Genomic DNA, 25,689 nt, shown 5'->3' on the forward strand with positions numbered 1-25,689 from the left:
TTTTTTTTTTTGGCTGTGCCGCACAGCATGTGGGATCATAATTTCCCAACCAGGGACTGAACCCTAGCCTCCTGCATTGGAAGCGTAGAGTCCTAACCACTGGACCACCAGGGGAGTCCTTTTTTTTTTTTTTTTTCTTTTTTTACTACAGCTGTTCTTAATTTTTCTTATGGCCCATGCTCTTTACTACCTGCCATTAACAGGGGACACAGCTCTATTAGGTTTGTACATGAAAATCATGGATCAGTGTAATTTTGTGCTGGAAAATTTGGATAGTGTTTCTTTTAGCACATTTGTTACTCACTCTGTGCAAGGCACCACATGATAGGTAATGCAGAAAGTATATAGATGAGCAAGAATAATCTGGTAGTTGAAGTCTACTGAGTCCTTACTAGTATCAAGCATTATTCTAAATGTTTTACCACATGTGTTACCTCATTTGATTTTCACAGTAACTGCATGAGCTAGGTACTGTTGTTATCTCCATTTTATAGATATGAAAACTGAGGCAGGAATATATAAATTAGGCCCAGGAATATCTAAGTCTAAAACATGTACATAGTAGATTTGGGCCACAAATCCAAGCAGTTCTGCCTTTAGGACCTATGTTTAGCCATCATATAATATTGCTTCTTACTCCCTAATCTCAAGGAACTCAGTTGCCTAAGTTATTCTTAAGCTTTCCAGGAACTTTAGAGCAGAGCTGCATCACCTCTCTGTAAAGGAGGGCACAATGGGCTCTATGGGCAAGGTGCTATTAGCATTCAGCAGTTTTCCAGTCTGTATGTTGACTTGCACATGATTCTGGTGTTAATAATATTCCTCTTTTGTGAAAATTCTCTGAGACTTGTCTTTAATCGGGTTTTGGATGTGTGTGTGAAATGCTGTAGTTCTGCAAATAATGGATTGTCCTAGTAAAGTTTTATTCAATTAAGATTTGATAAAACATCAAGTGTGAAATAGATCACCAGCCCAGGTTGGATGCATGAGACAAATGCTTGGGGCTGGTGCACTGGGAAGACCCAGAGGGATGGGATGGGGAGGGAGGTGGGAGTGGGGGTTCAGGATGGGGAACACATGTAAATCCATGGCTGATTCATGTCAATGTATGGCAAAAACCACTACAATATTGTAAAGTAATTAGCCTCCACCTAATAAAAATAAATGAAAAAAAAAAAGATTTGATAAAACAATTAGATGCCTAATTTCTCCCGGAAATTTTATATTGGATTTTTTCTGGTTCTAGGGGTAGTGGAGAGGGACTTGAAAACTATTCCAAAATGACCATAGATAAAGCAGAAAATAACATCACTATAGGTTTGATGTTTTCTTACCTTCTTTCACCAGAAGTTTTGAGATGTGGCAGAGCAGAAACTTTGGACTTGATGTTGATGGACTAAAGTTGTGCAGATAATTATCTTCAGTTCTGACTGGTTGAGCAAAAGTCCCAAGAGATTCCTCTAAAATTTTTAGTTCACAAATGAGTTAAGGAAAGATCTGCTCTAAGCAGAACATATATTTAGAAGATAATTGTTCTAGAAGATTGGTAGTAAAGTTGTTAATTGCAAAGATGAGCTAAAGACACACACACACTGGAATTAGCCATTGGACTAGTGAAACCCCTGTGGATTCCATTTTGAAACTGTTGAATCTCAGTATTGGAAAAATATCTAACAGCTCATTGAAGTTGTTTTAGTCCCACCCATAAGTATGCAGTAATGCTTGTAAAGCTGTCCAAACTTTCTGATTTGACTATCAGATAAACTTTTTCTAAATAGTTAAGATCAGTAAATTAGGGAGGGAAAAATATTAATAAATAAGCTTAGAGTTGTACTTCAGTTCTGTAAAACCATTGACTCACCAAATATTCTGCACATTTGTAATATCAATGTTTTACTGATATAAAAATATAAAGTAGATTTTAGGAAATTTTGGTATTCATATGAAGGTAACATTGAAAAATTCATTTATATATATCTGTTTCTAAAAATTGGCCATTTAAATACTGTATACACTGTTTTTGTATTTAAAAATAGGTATCTTGTGGATTTCTTAATTCTTTTTGAAATTGACATAAAATATATTGTCAAGAATTCAAATTTAATCATTTCATGTGAAAGGCATAAACTCAATTTGAAATAACTTTTATTCAATGCAAATTGTTGGCAAAACTAGAGTTTTTTCTAATTTCCTGTCTATTTTTTATAAATAAAATGTATGATGTTGCTGAAATCTTAAAATTATTTTTCCATTGGAAGTTACAGCATTCTCATAAAGGCTTTAAATAAATTGTTAAGGATCTTGACATGTATTGAATTTTGATTTAAAATAAAGCTAAAATTTCTTTTATGTTGTGACAAATAATTTACATTTTAGAAAACAAACTTCGCCTGTATTCAGTCAATAATATTTTTAAAATAACTTGGATTATAGATAATCTTCTACAGTATATTAAGGGAAGATGAATCTATATTCATAAATCCCCTTTTATAGTTACAGTAAAAATTCACTTAAAAAACTATATCTGTAGAAATGAATTGTGCAAAATAATATACGTGTAACATTTACATTTTTAGGAACTGAAAAATAGAGTTCTGTGTCATTTAAATTGGAGACTGCGTCTCTTCAGTCAATAGGCTTGATCAGCATCTGAACTGCTCTCAAGGAGTATGAGCCACCTCGGTATTCGGCCCAAAATATCCCATCTTGGTACTTGCTTCTGTAATGGCCTCCTCTGTACCAGACTCCGTTGAGATTAGAGTGTGCACAGGCATTGTACCACCATCCTCCTTTATGGAAGTGGGCGCAGTTTCCTTTGAGGAAAAAATATAGACATCAGAGTAAAAGTTTCTTCTAAGTGTGGTACTCTGTAAACCATCAAAAGCTTATTCTACTTTGAGAACAGTTTGAGTTTTTCCTGCTGATTTCAGTTAACCTTTATCTTCACAGTGTTGTTTTTTCATTTATTCTGTTACTGTTGCTTGAGTATGAACTGCTTGAAAGATCACTTGAATTGCCTTTTTTATTTTGCTCTTTGTTTATTATTAGCACATGCTTTTTTTGTTGTCGTGAGTGATTTTCTTTTCTGGGAGGCAGGGTAAATAAAATGCAAGTAGTGTTTGTATGTAAGAGAGAGAGGTTGGAGAGACTGGGAGGGGAAACGATATGGCGTTGCTAAAGACAGTAAAGTTGGGTAAAATTGATTTTCAAAATAGCAAAAAAATCTATATATAAAATTGTACTCAGTTCAGTTTAGTCTCTCAGTCGTGTCCGACTCTTTGCAACCCCATGAACTGCAGCACGCCAGGCCTCCTATTAACAATCACATGAGTTTATGTAAATAAGGCATTTATTATGGTCAAATCTGTCTTCCTTTTTCCTCTTTTGCCGGAGTGAAATAGAGACCTGTGTGCTGTTTGCCATGACACAGCTCAATGTAAAAATAAGTCAATTTTCAGGAGATACCTCTTTATCAGAGCCAGAAACCTAGGCTAAAAAGGCAAAAAGTGTGTGAAAATTAAATTTAAAATTACATTATGTGGATGACCTAATTGAGTCTTTCTAAAGAGAATATTTCTCCTCTGAATAAAGCTTTTCTGCTCTTCTTGGACCCCCTGCTCCAGTCATCTTTACCAAAAAGTGCCTTTACCCCATGTACCCAAATGACTTCCTTCGCTCGCTTCAGGACCTTGTTCAAATGTTACCTTTTTTGTCCAACCCACATAAAATGGCACCCATCCCTGTTCCCTTATTCAGTTTTACTTTTCCTAAAGCACTTGTCACCACCTGAGAAATCATTGTTTCCTTCCAGAAATTAAGTTCCACTTGGGCAGGAACTTTGTTCACTGCCGTGTTCCTCAGAGCCTACAACAGTGCCTACCACATGGTAGGTGTCCAGTGGGATTTGTTAGAAGTTTTAGGCAGTTGCAAGTTTATTTCCAGATGACTAGGTTTTGTTTCCCGTCCCATCCCATCAGGTTAGAACAGCAGGACTTTGTTCACAGAGTTCACGCTTTGGGATTGCCTTAGAGAAGAGCTCCTAAGAAACTGTCTCTTTCATCAGGTTGTATTCCCTTTGACTGAGTCCAAAACAAACTTTTCTGAAAAGACTTCAGTGGCATATACTTTATAACAGGGTTCTATTTAGTGCATAGAAAGTGGTGACCCTGCAAAGAACACGCATCAGTTTTTTCTTACTCACCTGCATACATATCTTTATCTCTGTCCAGAGTGGTGAACTGTTTACCATTATGCCACATCATGGAATCCCCAGCATTCCCCTGGTAAGTCCCCAGACGCAATCTATAGAATTCACTTTCTGGTTCCAGGCGGAAACTGCTATATTCTGCATAGACTTTTTTGTCACTCCAGTCTTCTAATTCAATCAATAACTTATAATTATCTTGATTGCTAAGCAAATAGATATTTTCCAGTCCAAGCCAATATTCTCCATCAATGTTTCCAAATCCTTTCTGTTATTAAACAAAGAACATGCATACATGAATAAGTGTAGAGATAGTAAGCATTTTATAGATGTTTTAAACACCTGATAGCTTAAAGATATTGACCATTTAAGTGATAAAGATATTGACCATTTAAGTGGTAATGTAATCTTCCATTTTTGTAGATCACCTGTTCTACTGAAGTCCCACGTAATCACTTTGTTTTGTTTTGCTTTCTCTCAATTTGTCAGCATTTATTTGCACAACTAACTCCAAAGTCTACAAATAAGATAAAAGCAGAATTGAAATTATTCATAGAAACTAAAAACATTAACTAGTACACTACGCAGACCCTCAAAAAGGGTTCCTGATTTCTTTCATACTCATACAGAGAAACAAATTTTTGTTCTAAAAGTATATAGGTATTGTCTCCACCATAGTCAAGTAAATAATACATCTAACATTTTTTATGATACTCAGTAAAAATGGTAGTATCTGTCTTAGAACAAATTATCTTCTTTAGCTCTATTAAAAATAAAATTAGTAAACGTAAGATGATAAAATAGTAATCTTCAGAGTCCCTTTGAAAAATTGTAGGTTAATGTTTGAAGAAAGTAACAAATTAATTATCCTATTTCCATAAATATTTGCCGTCGCAAGTACGCAGCAGAATATAAGTTTGATAAACCTGATCTTAATGCTAGATGTATTTTCAAAGAGGTTGTGTTCTTTCACTTGTTACTTGTTTAGAAATGTATACAACTTCTCACATGGATATATTAATGTCTCATTATTATTATAAGCAATAATACAGAGTATAGGACTTCCAAAATATGACCTTTTTTCTAAGATTGTTTACCTCTGATTAAATACACTTGATAATGGGTGCAGATGTGGTCATGAACAAAAAAGCAGTTGTCTTCCTAGAAAATGAAATTAGGATCAGTCTTTGCAAAGAATTAAATATATGTTTAAATCATCCAGACTGAAAGGAAACATTTTAAAGTACATCTTTAGTTTCCTTTTTACATTTTAATTTTGACTTGAAACCAAAGATGAGGATTGTCTTTTGGACAAATGCAGATAATGAAAAACATATAAAGAGTGATTTTTTAGCTGTGTATCTTATTTATTGCATAGAATGACTATTTTTGCAACAGCTGCTTTGTTCTACCTCTCCCCCAAGGCTGAATCACTAATTTACCTTATAATTTTCCCAGTTTCTGAAGAAGTTGACAGAGCCATCTGTTCTTTTCTGAATAACAGTCCAACCTCCAGGATCCAAACTGTTCTCACACCATAGTTGCATTGGTACTTTGCTGTTTTCAGGTTTGATCATATAAATCCCACTGACTGAATGTCCAGCGTCTTTTGCGTGCTGACAATCTTTGTATGGTCCTGTAATTAAAATTGCTTTGATTGCCAGGAAACTTAATAGGAAAAGAGCCATATTAAAGTAGTTTTTAGTTAAGAGTCTTACCGTTGTATCTTTCTTTACAGATACCATTTTTAATGTATTGTGTACACAAACCTTTAAAAGCTAAAGAAACTAAAAAAAAAAGAATCTAAATAAAAGAATTACTGCAACCCCCCCCCCCCCCCCAAGTCCCACTATCTGGAACATTAACTTGATTTTCCACTGTTCTTGCAAGTCTTTGTCCAAATACATATATTTTTGTATTGTTATAATTCTAATACTCAGAAAATTGGATTCTGTCTTTTTGTTTCAACAAACATTTCCATGGGACTACAGTCTCCATTCTAGCGCTTACGATAAGACACAATCTTTGATGTTGATCTGTCATGTTTACCTCTGCCATTAGACACTGAGGTTTCATCTGATTTTTGTTATTATAAGTAACACTGTACATAGTGTCTTCTTTTTTACTTCATTTTTTCATATTTATGAAAACATTGCAGAATTGATCTGCTAGACCAAAAGTGTGTGAACAGTTTTACAGTTCTTCGTGGGGTCCAGTTTATAGTTACCAAAATTTGATTTCAGTGGATCACACTAGTCCCTTGAGATACTCAGTGAAAATGGCATACCACGGTCAAGTAAGTTTTAGAACTGCTAAATATTATATTACCCTTTCAGAAACACAGTATACATTCACATATGAAAGACTGAGAAGCCCTGAAATAAACCAGTCTCCCAAGCTTTTGGAATCTTAAATTTTTCCTTCATACAACAGTTCATAAGAATACATTTCAGGAATGTTGGCAACATGCCTTTCTAAAGTGTTGTATCAATTTATATGACTAACAGTAATTTTCTTATTTAATCTACACAATAACCTTCTGATAGTTTACAGATGTTCTGTAGATGAAACAGTTAACTGACTAGTCTTTAAACCCTAGACTTAAGCCCACTTTTTTCTAATCCCAGAACCCATGCTCTGAACTTTTATGCTACAGTTGTTCCCATGTTATCTCACGTTTGTATGAATTCACTCCCTATTTTTTAATCCACTGAAAAGTTCTTCATATATTTTAAAATGACAACATTTTGTGAAATCATTTGTAGAGTATCTGACTCTTGAACTTGTGATTTCCATATTTCTGATCTAAAGAAAGATAGCATCTAGTTTACTGAGCATTCATCAGTTTCACCCTTCTCCAGTGTTTTGATGCTTTGAATTTTTTCATAAGCATGTCAAAATATTAAGTGATTCAGAAATAAGAATTACCCTAAAGATCAACCCTAAGTTATCCTAAGAAACAATCAAATGAGTATATTCAGTTGTCAAATTTTATATTTTACTAAAAGTTTTTAAGTTCTGACATGTAAAATTTTTAGAAATTGTGTGAGAGTTTAGTCAAGTAAAATTCATACAGGAAAATCTGTACTGTAATAATAATAGGATTGTTGAGATTTTGAGGAATGTGTTTTCTGTACTGTGCGAAGTATGTACAAGGTCCCTTATGGGGCCTTGTTGGGGTAGATTTAATCTCATTAAATAAATAGTTACACAGCTACATCATTAGAAGGGATTTGTAGAAACTGTAAACTCTTCCCTCTAGGTTATTCCTTAAGGACGGAGACTGTCTTTATTTTTCTTCTGACTTCATGTCATCAGTGTTTGAACTGTTAAGTAGACTGTCAGTTTTTTGTTAAGCAAATGAATCAAAGTTGCTCTCACATTTTAAATACAGGGATATTGAAAACCACACACAAAAGGAAGAGATGATCAATTTCACTAGTCCATATTTTTATTGTGTTTCATTGATACTTCTCTGTTTCAGGTTTTTAAAAATTATTATAATGACTGTAAGCACTACTGATTGCTACTAAACATTTATAGAAACTGGAAATACATAATGCTGCCTTTCTTGAGTTATATTTAAGTATTAAATTTTTTAGTTCTAGAGCTTCAGTTAGATTATTTTTTATTGTTTTTATTTCTCTTCTGAGATTCCAGTCTTGCATTTATTATGGACATAGTTTCCTTTAAGCTGTAATAACTACTTTAAAAATTCTTGTTGCTTCTATTTCTAGTTTGTAGAGAGCTCTTACCATGAATGGATTTAGGATTTTGTCAAGGCTTTTTATTTATCTACTGACATGATGATATGGTTTTTCTTTTTTTATTTGTTAATATGATAAATTCCATTGATTGTATTTTTAGTGTTAAACCAACCTTTCATTCCTGGGATAACCTCAACTTGGTCATGTTATATTATTGTTTTTATATATAGCTTGATTTGTTAAGATTTTGTTAAGAATTTAAGCTTTTATAGTCGTGAGGATATTGGTTAGATTGTGAAAGCTCATAAATGGTTTCTTAAGCTAGGGAGGGCTTTTCTAAAAATAATGTTTGCCCTTTTCACACTAGCTGTAAATTAGATCACATTCCATTTAAATGCAATGTGAATTATTTTTACCTGTCCACCTTCTCAGTTATTGAATTTAAATTACAAAGTATTCATAGCCTTTAACACAGTGCTTAATAAAATAGTCATCAGTAACTTAGTTCCCTTTTCTTCTTTGTTGCTGACCTTTACACATAGTAGTAACTTATTTAATAATTTAAGTAGCTTGTGTAATAAATATGTTTGTTTTATTAACAGATTTAATGTGGCTATTCAAAGATGAATGTACAGTCATTTCTATTGTAGAAAACTGGTGTATTCCTGAAAAACGTCATGTTCTACAAAATCATGCACTAAAATAACAGCTAATGTTAGCTGTTAACATATTTTGTGTTCATCTGCAGTTACTTGTGGCACAGAACTTTACTATCCTTGGATAAAATCCCATGTGAACCAATTTGACCACTTTGTTTTACTGATGATATTCACCATTTTTTTTTTAACCAGTCATGTATAAGCTACTTCATGTCACAGAAGCATGCACTGTAGTCAAGTCAGAGAAGGGTAGAGAAGTTTAAATGAAGTATGATTTCCAGGTCCAGTCTTAGATTATTTTGTGTAATGCATGGTAACATGTTTTATTTGTTTACTTGTGGGTGAGAACTGTAGTTTTCATATCCAGTTTAACTGTGTATCTAGTTTAACTCACTTCAGTGCTCAAATATTTGTTGAATTAAATGATTCCTGGCAGCCACAGTGGTTTCCTTGGTTCTGTCTTTTCTGCATCTGCAATAGGCTGGAAACTGTGTTAGGCTCCAGGGATAGAGAAACAGCCATAGAGTCCAGGGGGAAGTGGGGAGAGAAGACTCCACTGTAGCTTGATGAGTCTGCCGATAGTCAGCAGGGCACACAGGAAACCTGGCTGAGAACTAGCTAACCCCAACCTGTGGGGAAGCCGTGGTGTTGGCTCCATCTGCTGAGGCATGGAGACAGAAGAGAGCTTGATGAACCAGGGGAGTCAGAAGTTCAGCATGTCTGAAATGTCTGTGGTGGAGGGTGGCTCTTAGAGCTCTTGAGGTCGGTTGCAGGGTTGAAATTGATTTTGTCAGTCTGAGAATGCAGTTGTCATAGTTGTTTACAAAATTAACCAGATTTTTCCTAAGTTGTCACTTTCAGAACAGTCAAGACTATCTGAGGAGCACTGGTTTTAAAACTTACATCAGTGCTATAGTTAATACACACATGAAGTGTTTTTGTTGCAATACATACAGATATTTCTCTTATTTCATAAGTGTGCTTCTTCTGTGAATGTCATCTTTGTAAATGTTTGCTCTGTACTCATTTGAGTATAATTTTGACAGTTTACATTTTATATTTTACTATATATATTCACAAGTTGGACTATCATTAGATTATTTGAATTGCTGTAAAACATTTTTAAGTATCAAGGTTTTGAATCTTGACAGGATATTTGTAGAATGCTATTTGTTTCTCTTCTGCTATTTAACAGGCCCTCAGATATTTAAGCAAATTGGTGAGTTCCTGGGTTTTCTAGATACAGCTTTGATTTGATAAGATTTCAGTTTATGCAAATTTTAAATGATCTTCAATTTTAATTTTCAACCCACTTTTTTGTAGTGAGCTTCATGTTTGCAGTTTCGATGCCTGTTAGACTTGGTTGATATAAAGGCTTAGGAAAATGTGGTAGAAATTCTTTTCTGAGACATGTGGATAAAATTAGCAGTATTTGCAGCTATTTTTTTCCTCCTCAGTAAAGATAATAAGTATCAGGATTTAGTGTTTGTTTATATTTATTTTTATAAATAAACCATTAACCTGTCTTAGCCCAGTGTATACTATTGATCTTGGCAGATATATTTTCTCATTATTACTTGCATATCTTATTTATTTTCTGCTATAGGATTAGATTATAGATCATTCTTATATTAAATGTTTTACTGCTTTCTCTTTACCATAAAAAATGCTTCCCAGGCATTCTTAAATGACTAGTAAAGTAGTACCAGCTTTTTTTTTGAGAGGCCAGTTTCCCAGTTTAACTTGCTGATTTGGGTAGTATCAGAAATTAAGTAATCTGTCTATCTATGGTATGATTCAGGAATTTGTTATTAGTCGTTTACAGGTATAGACTAGGAGTACCTTTCTTACAAAATAGGAGTTTTATTAAAACCTTTTAAAAAATTTTATTGGAGTATAGCTGATTTACGGTGTTGTGTTGGCTTCAGGTATACAGCAGAGTGAATCGGTTATACATATGCCCATTCTTTTTTTTTAGATTATTTTCCCATATAGGTCACTACAGAGTATTGAGTAGAGTTCCCTGTGCCCTACGGTAGGTTCTTATTGTCTAGTTTATGTATCGTACTGTGTGTATGTCAAGCCGTCTCCTAATTTATCCCTCCCCCCACTGTTCCCTCCTGCTAATCATAAGTTCATTTTCTACATCAGTGACTTGCACTGTAATCTTGAAATAGTTGTTTACTATGACGCAGTTGCATTCTTCTCAAAGCGTGAAAATGGAATTCTGTACAGTAAATTTGAAGGGCCAGTCTCTTTCTTCCTCAGTTTATTTGGTGATTAAAATTTGTATAAGACTAACAAAGTCCAGTTAATAGGTCTGATTCATCATATAAAGAAAAATACTGACCAGTCTTGCCACGTATTTCACAACATGTATTTTTTTTTTTAAGAAGAACCCATGTTTTGAACAGAACAGTGTGTTGAAAAAGACAAAAAGATTTCATACTTTGAATAGCACCTTTACTGGAAACCATCTTTATTTAACATACCTGTCCTCTTTCTATAAAGAAACTGTTTAATTACTTAAGTTGAGAGGAAAATCCTTTTCTTTTTGTTGTTGAATTTCTCATTAATTTCCTTACTTTGTCCCAATACTGTGTTCTTTGTGATAGGAGAAGTAGGACGAAAGGGATAACCAACTTAGAACTTTCAGATAATTGGTCAGCAAGTAAAATCTTTCGAGGGGTAAATTTTTTAATTGGATTAAGTATAATATTCAGCATTTCTGGGGTGGGAAATTTGAGGCAAATGCCTTCTAAAGTGATAATAGATTCTTTCTTGTAAAAATATGAATTACTTTGTTTATTAATCTATAAGCTTAAAATGCAGTTAGCAACCTGAGCCTCTTATTTTGAAGTTACTTAAGAATATACCAATTGTTTTTCATAACTGGTTAATAGAAGCATACTTCAGCCCCTTTGCTCAACCAGTCGTCCTCTTTAATTTAGTTTTTGTTGGTTTAAGTGTTAATATAAGTATTCCACTGCAACCAATTGCATTTTTTAAATTTACTAATTGAATTGAAAGTTAGCTTATTACTCACTAAAAAGCATGTTTTTAGTTTCTAATGACTGATTTTCAAATTTAACTTTATAAGATTGCCTTTTATATTCTGATACATGGCAAGATATATATTGGAAAGTACACTCCAAAAAAATATGACAAGGATGGTCAGAGCATACACAAAGCTTATTTTCACTTGCATCACCTCATTTAATCATCACAACAAGCTCTTAACAAAAGAAGCACCTGAGCCTCAGAAGAGCCTTGCCAGAATCCAGATTTCCTGGTGTGCAGGTCTCTTCTCTAACATACTGTCAAAGAACTTTCTCAACTTCATTTATCTACAAGGAATGAACTTACAAATATGCCATCTGTAAAAGGAAAGTGTTGGTCTTTTATTAAAGACTAACCCAGAAGGTAGCCAATGAACAACATTACCAGTTAAGAATTTTTTGATAGTAATCTGCCAAGTGTATAATTACATTCCCAAACATTTTGTTTTTCAGGTAGAGGGAAAGTAATTTTTCTGGGGATTATTTATTGTAAATGAACAAAAATATTCTGTTATTTGCCATAAGCTCATAGTAAGTTTATTCTCTTGAGGTGCACTTTTCTTATAACCATCTTAAATGAAAATATAAAACTACCTGTCTTTAAGACACCTTTTTAAAAATGCTGGTAAGGTATATATAACATAAAATGTACCAGCTTAACCATCTTTAAGTATACAGTTCAGTGGCATTAGTACATTTTCATTACTATACAGTTAATCTCCATATCTCTTTTCCTCTTGGAAAACTAAACTCTGTACCCATTAAATAACAACTCTGCATCTTCCCCTCCCCCAGCCCCTGGCAGCCACCATTCTACTTTCTATCTCTGTGAATTTACTGTAGATCCCTCACATAAATGTAGAATAATTGTATAGTATTTGACTTTCCGTGATTGGCTAGGACACTTTTTAAATTATACATACACATTATTCATTTAAAGGGTTTAGAATGACCATGTACCTACATGTAGAGGGCAGTAATATGAAATTCTTGGTGCCAGGAGCATATGTGAGTTCAGCAATAGACATCCGTGTTTGCCCTTTTTGTTCAAGTACCCAAACAGCTGACATATTTTCCAGTCTGACATAAGAATAATATGAACAAAGATTTTAGCACATTATATATAAAGAAAAATTAGCAAGTCTGTTGTTGCTTGTAGTAGTTTATATTTGATAAGAATCACAGAATAGTAGAACTAGAAAGAGGTATTAAGAGTCTTCCAGTCCCACCAGTACTTGTTGTACAAATGAGAAAAACAGAGAGGCAAAGTGACTTACCCAGTGTCAACAACAAAGGAAACAAGTTTCCTTAATTCAGTGCAGTTTCCCTTGTAGCTAATTAATGTCCTTGAGTTTCAGAGACCAACATTTACAGAAAAAAATAAAAAGTTAATGTTTGCTTAGAACAACAAATAAGTAATGAATAACAGAAAAAGCTATGCCCGTGCTTCATTTTTTACATTAAGGAATGGTTTCTTTGGGATATATACACCATTATTTCTTTTAAAGTAAGTCTGTTTAATGGGACCTTTGATATGCTAAATCCTTAGCATGAGATGTAACTCTGTGACACTGGAATTTCTGGGCACTGCAGCTCAGTGTCTAGTAAAACCTAGAACTGATGTGTCTCATTCTCCATAGGCATGCTTCGTGTGTTGTTGTATGAATATGTGAATAATCATTTCTTCTAGAACTGGTAGTAACCATCAAATTAAGATACTCCATGGCAGTCATCCCCATACTTATGTGACTATACATCCCATCAGTTAAAAAAAAATTTTTCACACACTTCGGTTATGTTTACTTATAAATTATATGTAAAAACTACTGGTAAATTGTATACATTAAAGGCTTAGACAAGACATCCATTTTTTAAAGAGAATATAAAAAAGTTTTTTCTTTCTTTATATATCCAGGTGATCATTCCACACACATCATTCCCTTGGAAATCAGAGGGCATGAAGATCTTAATAATGATCATCATTTGCCCAGTTTACTGGTTCACTAGCCTGTTGTTTCTGACAGTTACAACAACATAAAACGAATGACTGCAGTAGAATAGAATGTATTAAAGTACTTTTAGGAAGGCCTTTGGAATGACAGCTTTATCGGGTGGAGAGGGAGGTGGGAGGGGGGATCGGGATGGGGAATACATATAAAACCATGGCTGATTCATATCAATGTATGACAAAAACCACTACAATATTGTAATTAGCCTCCAACTAATAAAAATAAATGGAAAAAAATAATAATATCAAGTTAATCAGCATTTATTTAGCATGTGCAAAGGACACAATATCCACCTACCACGAAAGAGCTTGTACTGTAGACTGAAGGCATTTTATTTAGGTGTGCATACATAAGTACTGTGTGTACGTGTGAAGATACCTAATAATTCAGCAGTGAATATAAGAAATAGCGTGTCTTTGTTACAGAGTGTAGAGACATTCGTGTAGGAACAATCACTTCAAGCCTGGGGAAGTCAAATAGGCTTCAAGGAGGACTCGTTATTGCATTGTATGGTATTGTAGTCTGAGCCTTAAAATTTTAATAGGGAAAATGCATAGAAAATATTTAGAAGACAATGAGTTGATTTATTTTATTGAAGCAGATGGTTTTTGTGAAAGAAATCAATAGAAGGAAAGCTAAAGAAGTGGGGTTGATTCTTTTGAGGAGAATATTAATCTTCCCCAGGCTAAGCAAACTGGATGTTTTCTGTTTGTATTAAGGACCTGCTGGGCAGGCATGTGATGTGATCAGGATGGAAATTTGAGGCAGATCTGTTGGCAGTGTAGAATATATTTTGATGGAAAGAGAAAATGGAGTTAAATAGATCAGCTGGCAAGCTGTTACATAATTCTTAGTGAGAATTATGTTTGAGTGCCAGATGCACTGTTCTAATGACTCAAGTGTGGTGAGTACTGTTAATATCCCCACTTTACAGATGAGGAAACTGAGACACAGAGCAACCCCTTCCACCCGGCTAAGGTCACCCAGCTAGTAATCCAGGACGTTTCTGTCCACTCTCTGCTTTCACAGGTATTGTGGATCTAAGTTAGAGTTCTGGCTCTGAATAGAAATGAGGGACACACCCATGAAAGACTGAAAAGCAGCGCAGAGAGAACTCAGTTGACTCCATGCATGGGACAGGAGGGAAGAGTCAAAGATGAGCCAAAGAGATTCTGAAATGGGTGGTAAAATCCACCAGAATAGAGAAGTCAGAGTCCATTTACTTATCAGTTTCATTTACAGAAATTTATGTCCTAAGAGTATAATTATAGAGGGGAAAAAAGAACAAAGTTAATTCTTAAAGTTACAAGAATATTGGTTACCATGTTTATGGAGGGGCAGGGGAGAAAGACTTGAAGGTTCTTACCAAAGTGTTTTCAAAAGTAAACTAATATTACTACTAGTAACTATAAACTAGTTCCTCAGAAGTAAACTACTATTACTATAGTTTACTTCTGAGTATTTGGATATTCCGCAAGCACTTTTAAAAGTTTGTTAGTATTTTCTAGATTTTCTTCAGTAATTATTGTTTTTACAATAATAATTATTTTTGAAAGGAGAATGCTAGTTTAGGGGAAAGATTTTTTTACAGTTTAGTTACTAATTTATGTATTCATTCCTCAAGTATGTATTGTAGTGCTTACAATATGTGGAATACAACATGCCACACCTAATCCTGGCTAGATGTTTGAGATAGAAAAATGAAAAGACAGTTCACTTTCTTCCAGAAATGTTCAGTTTAACAGGGAGACAGACATGCAGACAAATAACTTCAGTGTAATATAATGGAAAAAAACATGTTCAAGGCATTGCAGCAGTTTGGGGAGGGAGCCTTCTAGATACATTTGTTTGAATCTGTGTAGGTATAACATTTAAGACACTTTTCTAAGCCTTGAAATCTGCCAGGTTGACAGATAAGCTGAAAGAAGGCATTTCAGTAGAGGAAGCAGCAGCATGTGAGGTAATGATCGAATATCCAGGTGCTGCAGATATCCAGCTTTGGTTAGAATCAGGAGGGAGAGCTCCATGCAGGAGTTATCTAAGCAGTGGTGATGCTTGTAGCCTTGAAGGAGACCACTAATAAAACAGCATCTTCGAGAAAGCCTTTTTAAGTCATAGGAGAAGGAAGAAGATGCCAGTGAAGGACCTAGAGAAGTAGGAAGAGTTAGAATGTTATGATCTGGATACCCAAGAAAGCAGAGATGTGTGAATGGTCAGTGATGTACCCTGCTACCGAAAGACACGAGCACTTTGCAGTGTACATACTTCCAGTACTTTGTCTTTTTTCTGTGTTTTTTTTAAATTATTTCTTAGTCTACATGCAGTCTTTTGTCCTGCCTTTTCAAAGTGAATAAACTACAATTAAATTTTTTTTTCTTTTTTTTTTTTTTTTCCACTTTTGGGCCTTTGGGTCTTTCCCTTTAAGAAAATAAATCAATTTGTAAAAAATTCAGGAGAATAGCTTATGAGAAATTGGATGTATGTGTAAAATAAATGTGTTCAGAAAGTTAGCATTGAGCTTACTAGACTGAAACAAAGATGACTTATTCATCTTTTTGTGGCAGACACCTTGATTAGTGACTGATAATGAATGAAAGGAGGAAGGGGTGGAATTAGAGGTAGAGATATTAGGATCAATTCTCAGGATTTTTGTGTTTTGAAGACTTATTTATACTTACATGGTTACAAGGTATTTTAGCTTTGAAAAATAGGTGAGATGGATACCTTTTCTTGGGCTTCCCTGGTGGCTCAAGTAGTAAAGAATCCTGCTGCAATGCGGGAAACCTGGGTTCGATCCCTGAGTTGGGAAGATCACTTGGAGGGGAGGGCATGGCAACCCACTCCAGTATTCTTGCCTGGAGAACCCCCATGGACAGAGAAGCCTGGCGGGCTACAGTCCATGGGGTCACGAAGAGTTGGACTAAGCAGAGTGTACCTTTTCTTCTTCTTGAGACTGAGAGCAAGAGGCCTGGGTTTTATGCAAATGTTTTCAAGATAGAAAAGCACAAGGAACCTAGGATTGAGTAGACTTAATCTCAGCACAGCAGCAGTAGGTGGTGTGCTGAGAGTGGAGATAGGAGGAGGTTAATTCTAAGCTTCAGGAGCTACAGTTGTTGTTTAGTCGCTAAGTCATGTCTGACACTTTGCAACCCTGTAGATGGTAGCCTCCCAGGCTTCTCTGTCCATGGAATTTCCCAGGCAAGAATACTAGAGTAGGTTGTCATTCCCTTCTCCAGAGGATCTTCCTGATCCAGGGATTGAACCCACATTGACAGGTGTGTTCTTTACATCTGAGCCACCAGTGTGACCTTAGCAGAGTGAGAACTAATTGTTACACGTTCCTTCTGAGGAAGATAATGATGGGAAGAACAGCAAGAGGTAAATGAAAGAGCTGTTTAGCAAATGTGAGGACCTAGCTGGAGACCAATAGGATGGCATAGAGGTTAGGAGTGGATTGTGAACTCGTTCCTGTCTCAGTGCTAATAATTTAGATTGTAAGAATTTGAATGAATGACTACTTTTTCCACAAAGTATACTGTTTCTAGAAACTGTTAGACTGAGAGATGTATTTAAGAACAGTTCCAGTTTAATAGAAAACAAAATCAGAAAATTTAATATTCATGTAAAATTACATTACCAAAATGAAGGATAGGCATGTATTACGACCATTATTTCATAAGCTATATTTTTTAGCAGTAAGAGGTAACTCACCTTCATTGATGAAAGTGACCGGTGGTATCTTGAGGGGGCTTTTGGTGGGAGAAGTTACCAGATCAGGCGGTGGCATTAAACCTCTGGGATAGCCTGGATCCCTCTGTATCTCATTGCCTCCCAGCAGACCGGGAGTGTACTGATGACTGTTAGGAATATGCTGAGGCACGACCTGGACGAGAGGAGGAGACACATGGGGGTCCTGTCGAGAAAAGATCCTCAAGCACTGTTCTTCCAACAAAGTGATCATCACAGACTGGTTATTGACCAGATCAGTCAAGGAAGCATATTTCACCTCCAGTTCCCTGTACCTTGTTGCCATCTTCAACATTTCTGTGGTGACATTGAGGATTTTATTTTCCAACTGGGAAAGTTCAAGTGAATTATCCCTCTTTCGGATAATCTCATGCAGTAGTTGCATATAGAGCTGAGTAACACGGGAGTTCATGTTACGGCTTTCTTTCCTCAGCAGCTTTACCTCATTGACAATGTTTCCATCCACATCCACCACCAACTGCAGGACATCTATCTCCCGCTTCTGCTTGGAGAGCACGTCCTTCAGGTTCTCAAGATCCATCCTGGTGATCATGTCTTTAATGGTACCTGCATCTTGCCCTTTGGTATTGACACATATTGGCCCTGTTATTTTTTGTTCAGGTACCAGAAATGTGTATGAACATTTCTTTGCTTCCTCTTTACCATCTGTGGCGCGAGGGTATCTCCTCTGGGTTATTTTTTTAATTTTGAACTGTCCTCCTCTGCAATGTCCAATGCCCATTAGTAGGAAGAATAGCACACTTAGGGTCCAGATAAAAGCCTTCATTTTGAAATGAGGTTGTATGCTATCTTTAAAAAAGAAAAAGCAACCAATGAAGGGAAGAAGTAGAAAAGAATTAATATTAATCTACTTTTTAAATCAGTAATCTAAAAAAGTATCTAAGGGGAAAACTGAATATCTGTTGGTGTTAATAAATGGGGCCAGAATTAAAGTTATTAATTTCTTAAATTCAATATTAAGTGCCTTCCTATTTGTTTAAAAATTAGGTTTCAGAGAAAAGCTTTCCAACTGCCATCTTATGGTAATGCTTTTTGTTCCCCAGCTGAGTGAGCAGATCTTGGTGCCCCTGTGTTGAGGCATATGGTTAGATGCTCTTGGGGCTTTTTGAGACCCTAGTAAGACACTTCTCTTACCTTTAAAAAGCTCACTTGTTGTCTTAAGGCTTGGAAAATGGTACATAATGCCTGTAAGAAATTAATTACAACATTCTTCTCTAACTAGTGTGAAAGTTGCCAGTCAGTGTTTTTTCTTTATATTGTATGTTTTGAATTAATTTGACCTTCTCTAATAAGTATCTTTTTTATCTGTCAAATTAAAGAAGCATTTTTAGACAAATGTAAAACCAGAAAGTTTTAGCATCGTAGTTTTTGCTTGTTTTCATAGTATGTCCTTTGGGATTGGTGACGAATTTAAGAATGATAACATGCTCATAGTCATTATTGTGGGTAATCATGTTTCCTAAATCATAATCCTATATATGCTCTAAGTTTATATATGATTCAGCAGGTTCATTCTTCTAACAGAAGTTCTACTGAGCTGCATTTTCATAAAATATTAATAAGTTTTTTATAACCATTATCAAGGAAAGAAACTCATCTGTAGTTGAATCTGATCACTGGAAAGTGCCTTAACAGCCGTCTCATATCATCTAAGACTCCCTGCGCCCATGGGCGTGTTGAAGGCCAACGCCACACAAGTCGGTAATAATAGAACCAGGTCTAGAATTCAGGTTCCCTGGCTCCTTGTCAGTGTTTCTAGCCATGGCACATAGGCTGAAATGTGTGCTTGGAATGTTTCGCTTCTGCTGTGAAAGATAAGTGCTTATTTTTTTATGGTACAATCTATAGAAACACTAGAAAACAGTAAAACTAGTTCCAGGAAGCAAAACTGCTTCCTTTCTCTTTCGTTACCTCCCTGCAGAGTAGTCGCAGTTAGAATGAGCAGGCTGTGTCATCCTGTCGTCAGTATAGCCCACCGTGCTGCAGTATATAGCCCACCTTCCTCTCTCATAAACTCGATTCCTGTGTGCTGTTTTTGAAGGATGGCAGTGGATATACCAATAACTTTTCTATCCCATTTTCCACCCAATTGTTTTTTGATTTGGGAAGCCAAGTCCCAAATGGTTTATGATGCTACTAATAAACAGCAATGCAGCAGTAACAGTGGTTCATTTTTATTGGGTGTGCCAGGCATTGTTTAAGCCTTTTACATGCATTAAATTATTTACATTTTACCACAGCCCTCTGAGGTAGATTATTACAATCCTCATTTTCAAATGAAAAAACCTGGCATCCAGATGTTAAGTATCCGTACCTCATCCAGAGTCTCACTGCTTTCTAAGACATGGAGCCAGAATTTGAACCCAGGCAGAAGACTCCAGGGTTCATGTTTTTCATTAACAGCCGTATCATATGGCAACATATTCTGTCCTTTTTTCTATCACCAACACTACAACAATCCCTTATATTTATGTAGTGCTTAACTCATATTAACTGTTTGCATTCACAGCAGCACTGGGATGTAAACATATACCATTTTGCAGAGAATAAGCCTGGAGAAGCTGAAACACTCAGATGGGATTCAGATCTTCTACTCCTTAACTCTCTAGACCTGTGACTTTTATCCTAGTTGTATAATAACTGCAGAGGAATCTTAACTTTATGTTCCTTGTCTTTCACAGTCTCTTCCTGGTTTGTATCTTTTTACATTGACCCATTACTTAATTATGCACGGGTACTTGTGGATCATTTTTATATCCCAAGCTTTTCTGCTGCCATTCCTTTCCCTCCATATGTATTCTATCAGTTGATAGTAGCATGTCTGACTTGATTATAAACCCTCCTAAAATTAAAGGTTGTATCAATAAAATATGGACTCTTCAACTAGAGTCATAAAGATGGGCTTCCCCTTTATGACGGGCTTCCCTCATAAAGATGACTACTACTTTCTAAAACCATGTCTCCTTCAGTGTTTTCAAATGAGTAAGGTTTGCAAACTGTGGAGTGATAATGAAAATAAAACAAAGAATGGATGGAGTGCAGGGAATTCTTTTTCCTTTACTAACATAAGATAGGAGAGATGAGCATAATAATATTCCATATCTGTGTCGGAGGCCTTCTGTTTGCTGACAGATAGCCGGAAGCACACTTGGATGAGTACTTTTCGTTTTTTGTTTTCATCCTTTGCCTTCTGACATCAGTTGAAAACTTAGACCAAGTGTCTTTTATTTTATTTAAAGAGGACTTTTAGTTACTATATTGGAGTTACCTGTACCAAAAACCGGTAAAATGTTTCTTGTTATACTTGCAGATTCATAGGATTTAGATATGGTTTATTTTTAAAACTGCAGACAGTAAAATAGAAGCTGTCAGCCTCCTGGGTAAACGTACTTTCTCCTGTAGTTAATGCAGCCCTTGTTCAGATGGACTCGTTTGTTTCACTTCGATAATGGAATGGAAATTCTTAGATCATAGAAAATTATTTTATCTAAATAATCTACTATGAAATAAGCTACCAAAACAAGGAAAATTCAGAAAGTACCATGAAACTTCAAAACATGTAGACTTTTCTGAGCAGTGTTCTGACTGAAGATCTTACATTCCTACCAGACACAGATTTGTGTAGAACTGAGAAGCATATAATCCAACTCTGTTGGAACTTTGTATCAGTGTTGTTACGGAAGAACAAAAATGTGAAAATACAAATCTAAATTAAAATAGCTTCGTTTTGCTGTATTCTGCCTTGGCTCTTTGTGGGTTCCTGTATGATTAAATCATAAGATGAATCACCATCTACCATAAGAGAATCTGACCTAGGATTAACATTTAAAGGGGACAACAAAAAGTTTATTTTTTAAAAAAATAAATACAATTTCCTTATCCTTTACAAAAGTCATGATTTCGTTGTCACCTAAAACTGAATAAGGAACCACATTTCTTAAGTAGTAGACTAGCTACGTCATGCGTAAAGAATGAGTTTTTAGAATGCATTTACTGTTACCTTTTATGAAAACATTCTCTCATTTAATATTTTCCCACATATGTTCAGTTTTAAAAGTGAAAGATCCATAAATCTGTGTTACCTCATAAAACCTTTCTGTATATGTTAAAATTTTCCTAGGCCCCACGAGAATGTTGTAAATTAGTTACAGTATACTTAAGTTTAAATCTATGTCTGCTTGGTTGTTTTGGGAGGGGGGGGTGGAAAGCCTTCCTTGCTTTGAGTTAATTTTATTGGTACTATTTCTCTTCATAGTTGCTACATTGCCAGTTAGTAGGGAGAAGAAATGAAAGTCAAGATTTGACTTCCTTTCAGATGGTAAACGCATAGAGGCATTTAACTGGCTGTGTCGTGCACTGAAAACAGCATGAGGCAATGAAATTAAATTTATGAAGCACTGAAGATATCTTAGATAAAGAACTTCTAGATTGTGATTTATGTTCTGGGAAGAGACACAAGAACGATTTCATCCCCTGGAGATGTTTAAGAAAGGGATAAATAGCTATCTGGGTTTCAGATTAAATGCTTGCTTAAGGCTTCCGTGAGAACCAAGGTTTAATTGAAGTCCTGTACTTTCCATAGCAGCAACAACAGAAAAGAAAGAGATGACATATTTCTGATCCAGTATTTCTTGGAAATTTTATCAGAATTTCTTATAAAATATGTTTAGCAGAGATTGTCCCAGTATTTAGAGTTTTGAATCTTTAAGGAAAGGACATGAAAGTAAAGTTGAAGAAATCTTACTTAGCTTTACCATTTTTTTGCTTGTTGAAGATTCTTACCTTGAATTTCTTTGATTTTTTTAAAAGGACAGAGAACCCCCAAATCATAACAAACTTAAGTGTCTTTGGTTTTAAAGCTCATTGTTGGTAACTGGTAATTTTATTTTTAGTCTTTAATAATACAGTTTAAACAAAGCTCCTAGATAGAATATTTAAGGAATTGTGTTCGTTGACCAAAATTGAATTTGTCTAAAAATATTATATACTTTTGGTCTTTTAATTATGTACTTAAGTAATTGTATCTTCTGGGTTCTTACTTTCTGTTGTTAATGCTGACCACTTATGCAATACTTCTATCACATTTTATTTCTTCTTCTCAACTATAATCTGTAAGGTTTCAGGACTTTTTAATGTATCCATCGCCTTGGTTTGTCACATAATTCCGATTGTAGCAGTTTTAATTTTTGTTACCCAAGCTAAAGTACTGTTACATGTAAACTTGGAAACTACTTAAAAGTTTGAGTTTTAGCAAGAAATACCATAGACTTATTTTAAAACTCTTATATTTAGGATTACTAAATACTAGGTTATATTTGATTATGCTGTGATTAGGGTATTGTTGCAAAGCCTTGCAGTTAATTTGATATCTTCTTAATGGTGTTTGTAGCTTTACTTTAAGATATTTTAACAGTACATGTAAATCACTAGCATACACACTGTAGCTATGAAGACAAACTAATCATGTTTATAACTATTTAGTTTGTATCCCTTTGTTCTTATCATTGTGCAATAAATCATATACATTTAATGTTAATTGTTAAAATTTCTAATGTCCTAAAGCACTTGTTTTTTGAAATCCAGAATGTAAAAAAAAAAAAGAAATCCAGAGTGTATATACATCAGTCTATAAACATACACAGTAAATATCATTAAATTGAACCTCAAATAATTCATTAATCATCACAAAGTATATAATGACCAGTTTTATATAAAGTTGCAAAACAAAACCTTTTCCAGACAAGGCAAATTTTAGTATGTTCCAAAAGTCTTTGATTAATAAGTGATTTTGAAATTTCTACTACAAATATAAAACAATTATACATTTCAGCATACCTAGAATTTTAAAATAAAAATAAAAGAAATATTAAAATACCTTTTTGCATCTGTTGATAAAGCAAGCCCAGAAACTTGCTGCTCTTACTCTTGCTTTTAAAAATCAGTGTAGACGTTTGTTCGTCTGTGACTTTAATGGCAACTGCATTTTTGTTTTGGACCGTTGAATCCAAGCTGTAATAAGGAGCTTCTTTTTCTTCTTACAGCACTAATCAATTGAATTTGACAAGCCACCTATGTAATTTTAAGTAGTAGAGTGGAAGTTCCTGGTCTGCGGGCTGTCTTTAATCCAGCAGAGAAAGCATTGTGGCTTTGCTCTGCCTGCCACATGGAGAAATGCAGTAAAACCAGCTGCAGCTGACCCAGATTGTATATACAGTACCCTTGAATAGTGATTCCCTCTCTTTCTCAGGAGACTCAAGTTCAGCCCACATATTACGTCACCAAAAATTTGCTGGAGACTAAGGGGGAAAAATCTTAGGATTTCCTCTCTGTAGCCTTAAATAGGGGTGGGGGTAGTGGCATCAGCAGGAGGTTGAACGCCTGCAAACAAGGAGAGACTGTGTGCAGGTTGAAGGAAGGGCACCATCTGGAAACAAACTATCATAGTTCAACGGGCAATTATAAAACAAACATGTGAGTCTGCTGCCCAGAGATCTTTTAAGTTGAATACTGAAAAAATAGTACTCAGCTTCACTTAGAAGTAGTTGCAGGCTGATGAGTTTGTTTTTTTATTACAAAGCTTAGGAGTGAGACTCTGTTCTAAAGAGGCAGCCTCCTAATTAGCCTCCTAATCCTAATTAATAGAATACTCTTCACAGCCTGGAAGAATTTTTAAACATTTTACAGAATTTGCCATTTTAGAAGGTTTTGAAATTGTAAGAAAAACCTGGTGTATATTTCTAAGATAAAACTGCTCATTATATATAATTATCAAAAATAATTGAAAAACTAGGTATAAAATTCTCTCAGAAATTTAATACTTCTTAAATTCTAATGTTATATAAGTAAATTATGGTGTTAAATAATGTCACTTCCTCCTAGTCTGCAACATGACCCCACTTGTCTGAATACAGTTATTCTTATTTATGTTGTGATTTAAAAGCAAACATAACCCTGGCCTGAGTCATAGGGGAGAGAGTTCTGAGCCCCCCATTGGCTGTGGGAACTTAAACAAGTCACTTTACTACCTCTGACCCAATTCTTCTGCTATGAAATTAGGGTGCTGCTGAGAGAATTAGTAATTGTCAGATACCAACTATGCCTTTTTATTTCTTTAAATCAAGAATCTTGATTAACTCAGTGACTGAGGAGACACAGATTTAGACATCTTAGGTAATTTGGCTTAGGACTTCAGTACTAAGCTATAGTACTGGGATTTAACTCTCACTCCAAAGCATTTGGCCACACTCTCTCTGATTGGATTATACAATTGTTGATTGCTGCTTCTAGATAAAACTTTGTGGGCTTCTACTTTCTGTACGTGTTGTGTGCATGTGTGTGTGGGGGTGTAAGTCCCTTCAGTCATTCTGTCCTCTTTGCGACCCTATGGACTGGAACCCACCAGGCCCCTCTGTTTTGTGGGGCTTTTCCAGGCAAGAATACTGGAGTGGGTTGCCATGCCCTCTTCAGGGGATCTCCCCGACCCAGGGATTGAACCCGTGTGTCTTATGTCTCCTGCTTTGGCTGGTGGGCTCTTTACCAGCACCGTGTGCTTTCCAAACCCTGTCGTTGCCTTACTTTGTGCTACTCTCTTTCTCAGGCCCTACCATCAGCTCTGTTTGTTGATCAACGTCCTTTATTTGAAGTCAGCTTAGTTTCTACTTCTTTCACAGAATTAATTATTTCTTTAAATTCCTGTGACATGCATAAGTAATGCAGGGGTCTAGTTAAAGGCCCATAGATGCTCACAACAAGAATGAAGCAGGTAATGTATATAGGTGAAGTAAATGAGAAGAGAGCAGAGGAAAATAGATTATGACAGACTGACATCTGTAATGATTACTATCTATCCTCTTCCCAGCTGTACCTCGCTGTTGCCAGATCTCCCCATTGTTTTAAGGAAAAGGTCATATAGATACTTCCTATGTTACTTCCTGATTTTAAAAAGATTGGGACCGCTTCTAACCTCTGATTTATATTATGTAATACATTACTTGATCATTCAGTGATCACACTGTATTCACTAATAGCTTAACCTGGAGAAATATGATAGTGAACTCCTTCAGAGCTTTTTTGTTTAAGCAGTGTAGAGGTTTCTAATTCAGTTCTATTCAGTTCAGTTGCTCAGTTGTGTCCAACTCTTTGCGATCCCATGGACTGCAGCATGCCAGGCCTCCCTGTTCATCACCAACTCCCAGAGCTTGCTCAAACTCATGCCCATTGAGTCAGTGATGCCATCCAACCATCTCATCCTCCGTCATCCCCTTATCCTCTCGCCTTCAATCT

At 35.4% G+C, this 25,689-nt stretch overlaps 2 protein-coding genes across 7 annotated transcripts in view; one reads left to right on the forward strand and one right to left on the reverse strand.

The window, feature by feature from the left end:
• The window catches only part of RALGPS2 (Ral GEF with PH domain and SH3 binding motif 2), a 155,333-nt gene that overhangs the window by 90,777 nt on the left and 38,867 nt on the right, over nucleotides 1–25,689 (forward strand). The window lies entirely within an intron of this gene.
• ANGPTL1 (angiopoietin like 1) lies at nucleotides 1,257–23,689 on the reverse strand. 2 transcript variants are annotated; one of them, XM_061160808.1, is made up of 5 exons: nucleotides 23,282–23,689; nucleotides 17,350–18,191; nucleotides 5,647–5,840; nucleotides 4,202–4,472; nucleotides 1,257–2,813 (listed from the first exon to the last, which is right to left on the reverse strand). In XM_061160808.1, exons 2-5 carry the CDS (start codon nucleotides 18,170–18,172, stop codon nucleotides 2,626–2,628), a joined length of 1,476 nt encoding a protein of 491 aa, XP_061016791.1. In that variant the 5' UTR covers nucleotides 18,173–18,191; nucleotides 23,282–23,689; the 3' UTR covers nucleotides 1,257–2,625. The 2 variants fall into 2 exon arrangements, with proteins under 2 accessions (XP_061016791.1, XP_061016790.1); XM_061160807.1 differs by having other exon boundaries at nucleotides 17,350–18,195; nucleotides 23,282–23,688.

This window comes from Dama dama, chromosome 14, assembly GCF_033118175.1.
Source record: "Dama dama isolate Ldn47 chromosome 14, ASM3311817v1, whole genome shotgun sequence".
Classification (NCBI taxonomy): domain Eukaryota; kingdom Metazoa; phylum Chordata; class Mammalia; order Artiodactyla; family Cervidae; genus Dama; species Dama dama.

Coding starts and splice junctions, on each gene's coding strand:
- ANGPTL1 (XM_061160807.1), bottom strand. Junction 5,841..17,349: donor GGTCACTTTCATCAATGAAG/GTGAGTTACCTC, acceptor TTTTAATTACAG/GACCATACAAAGATTGTCAG. Junction 4,473..5,646: donor GAAACTGGGAAAATTATAAG/GTAAATTAGTGA, acceptor GTTTAATAACAG/AAAGGATTTGGAAACATTGA.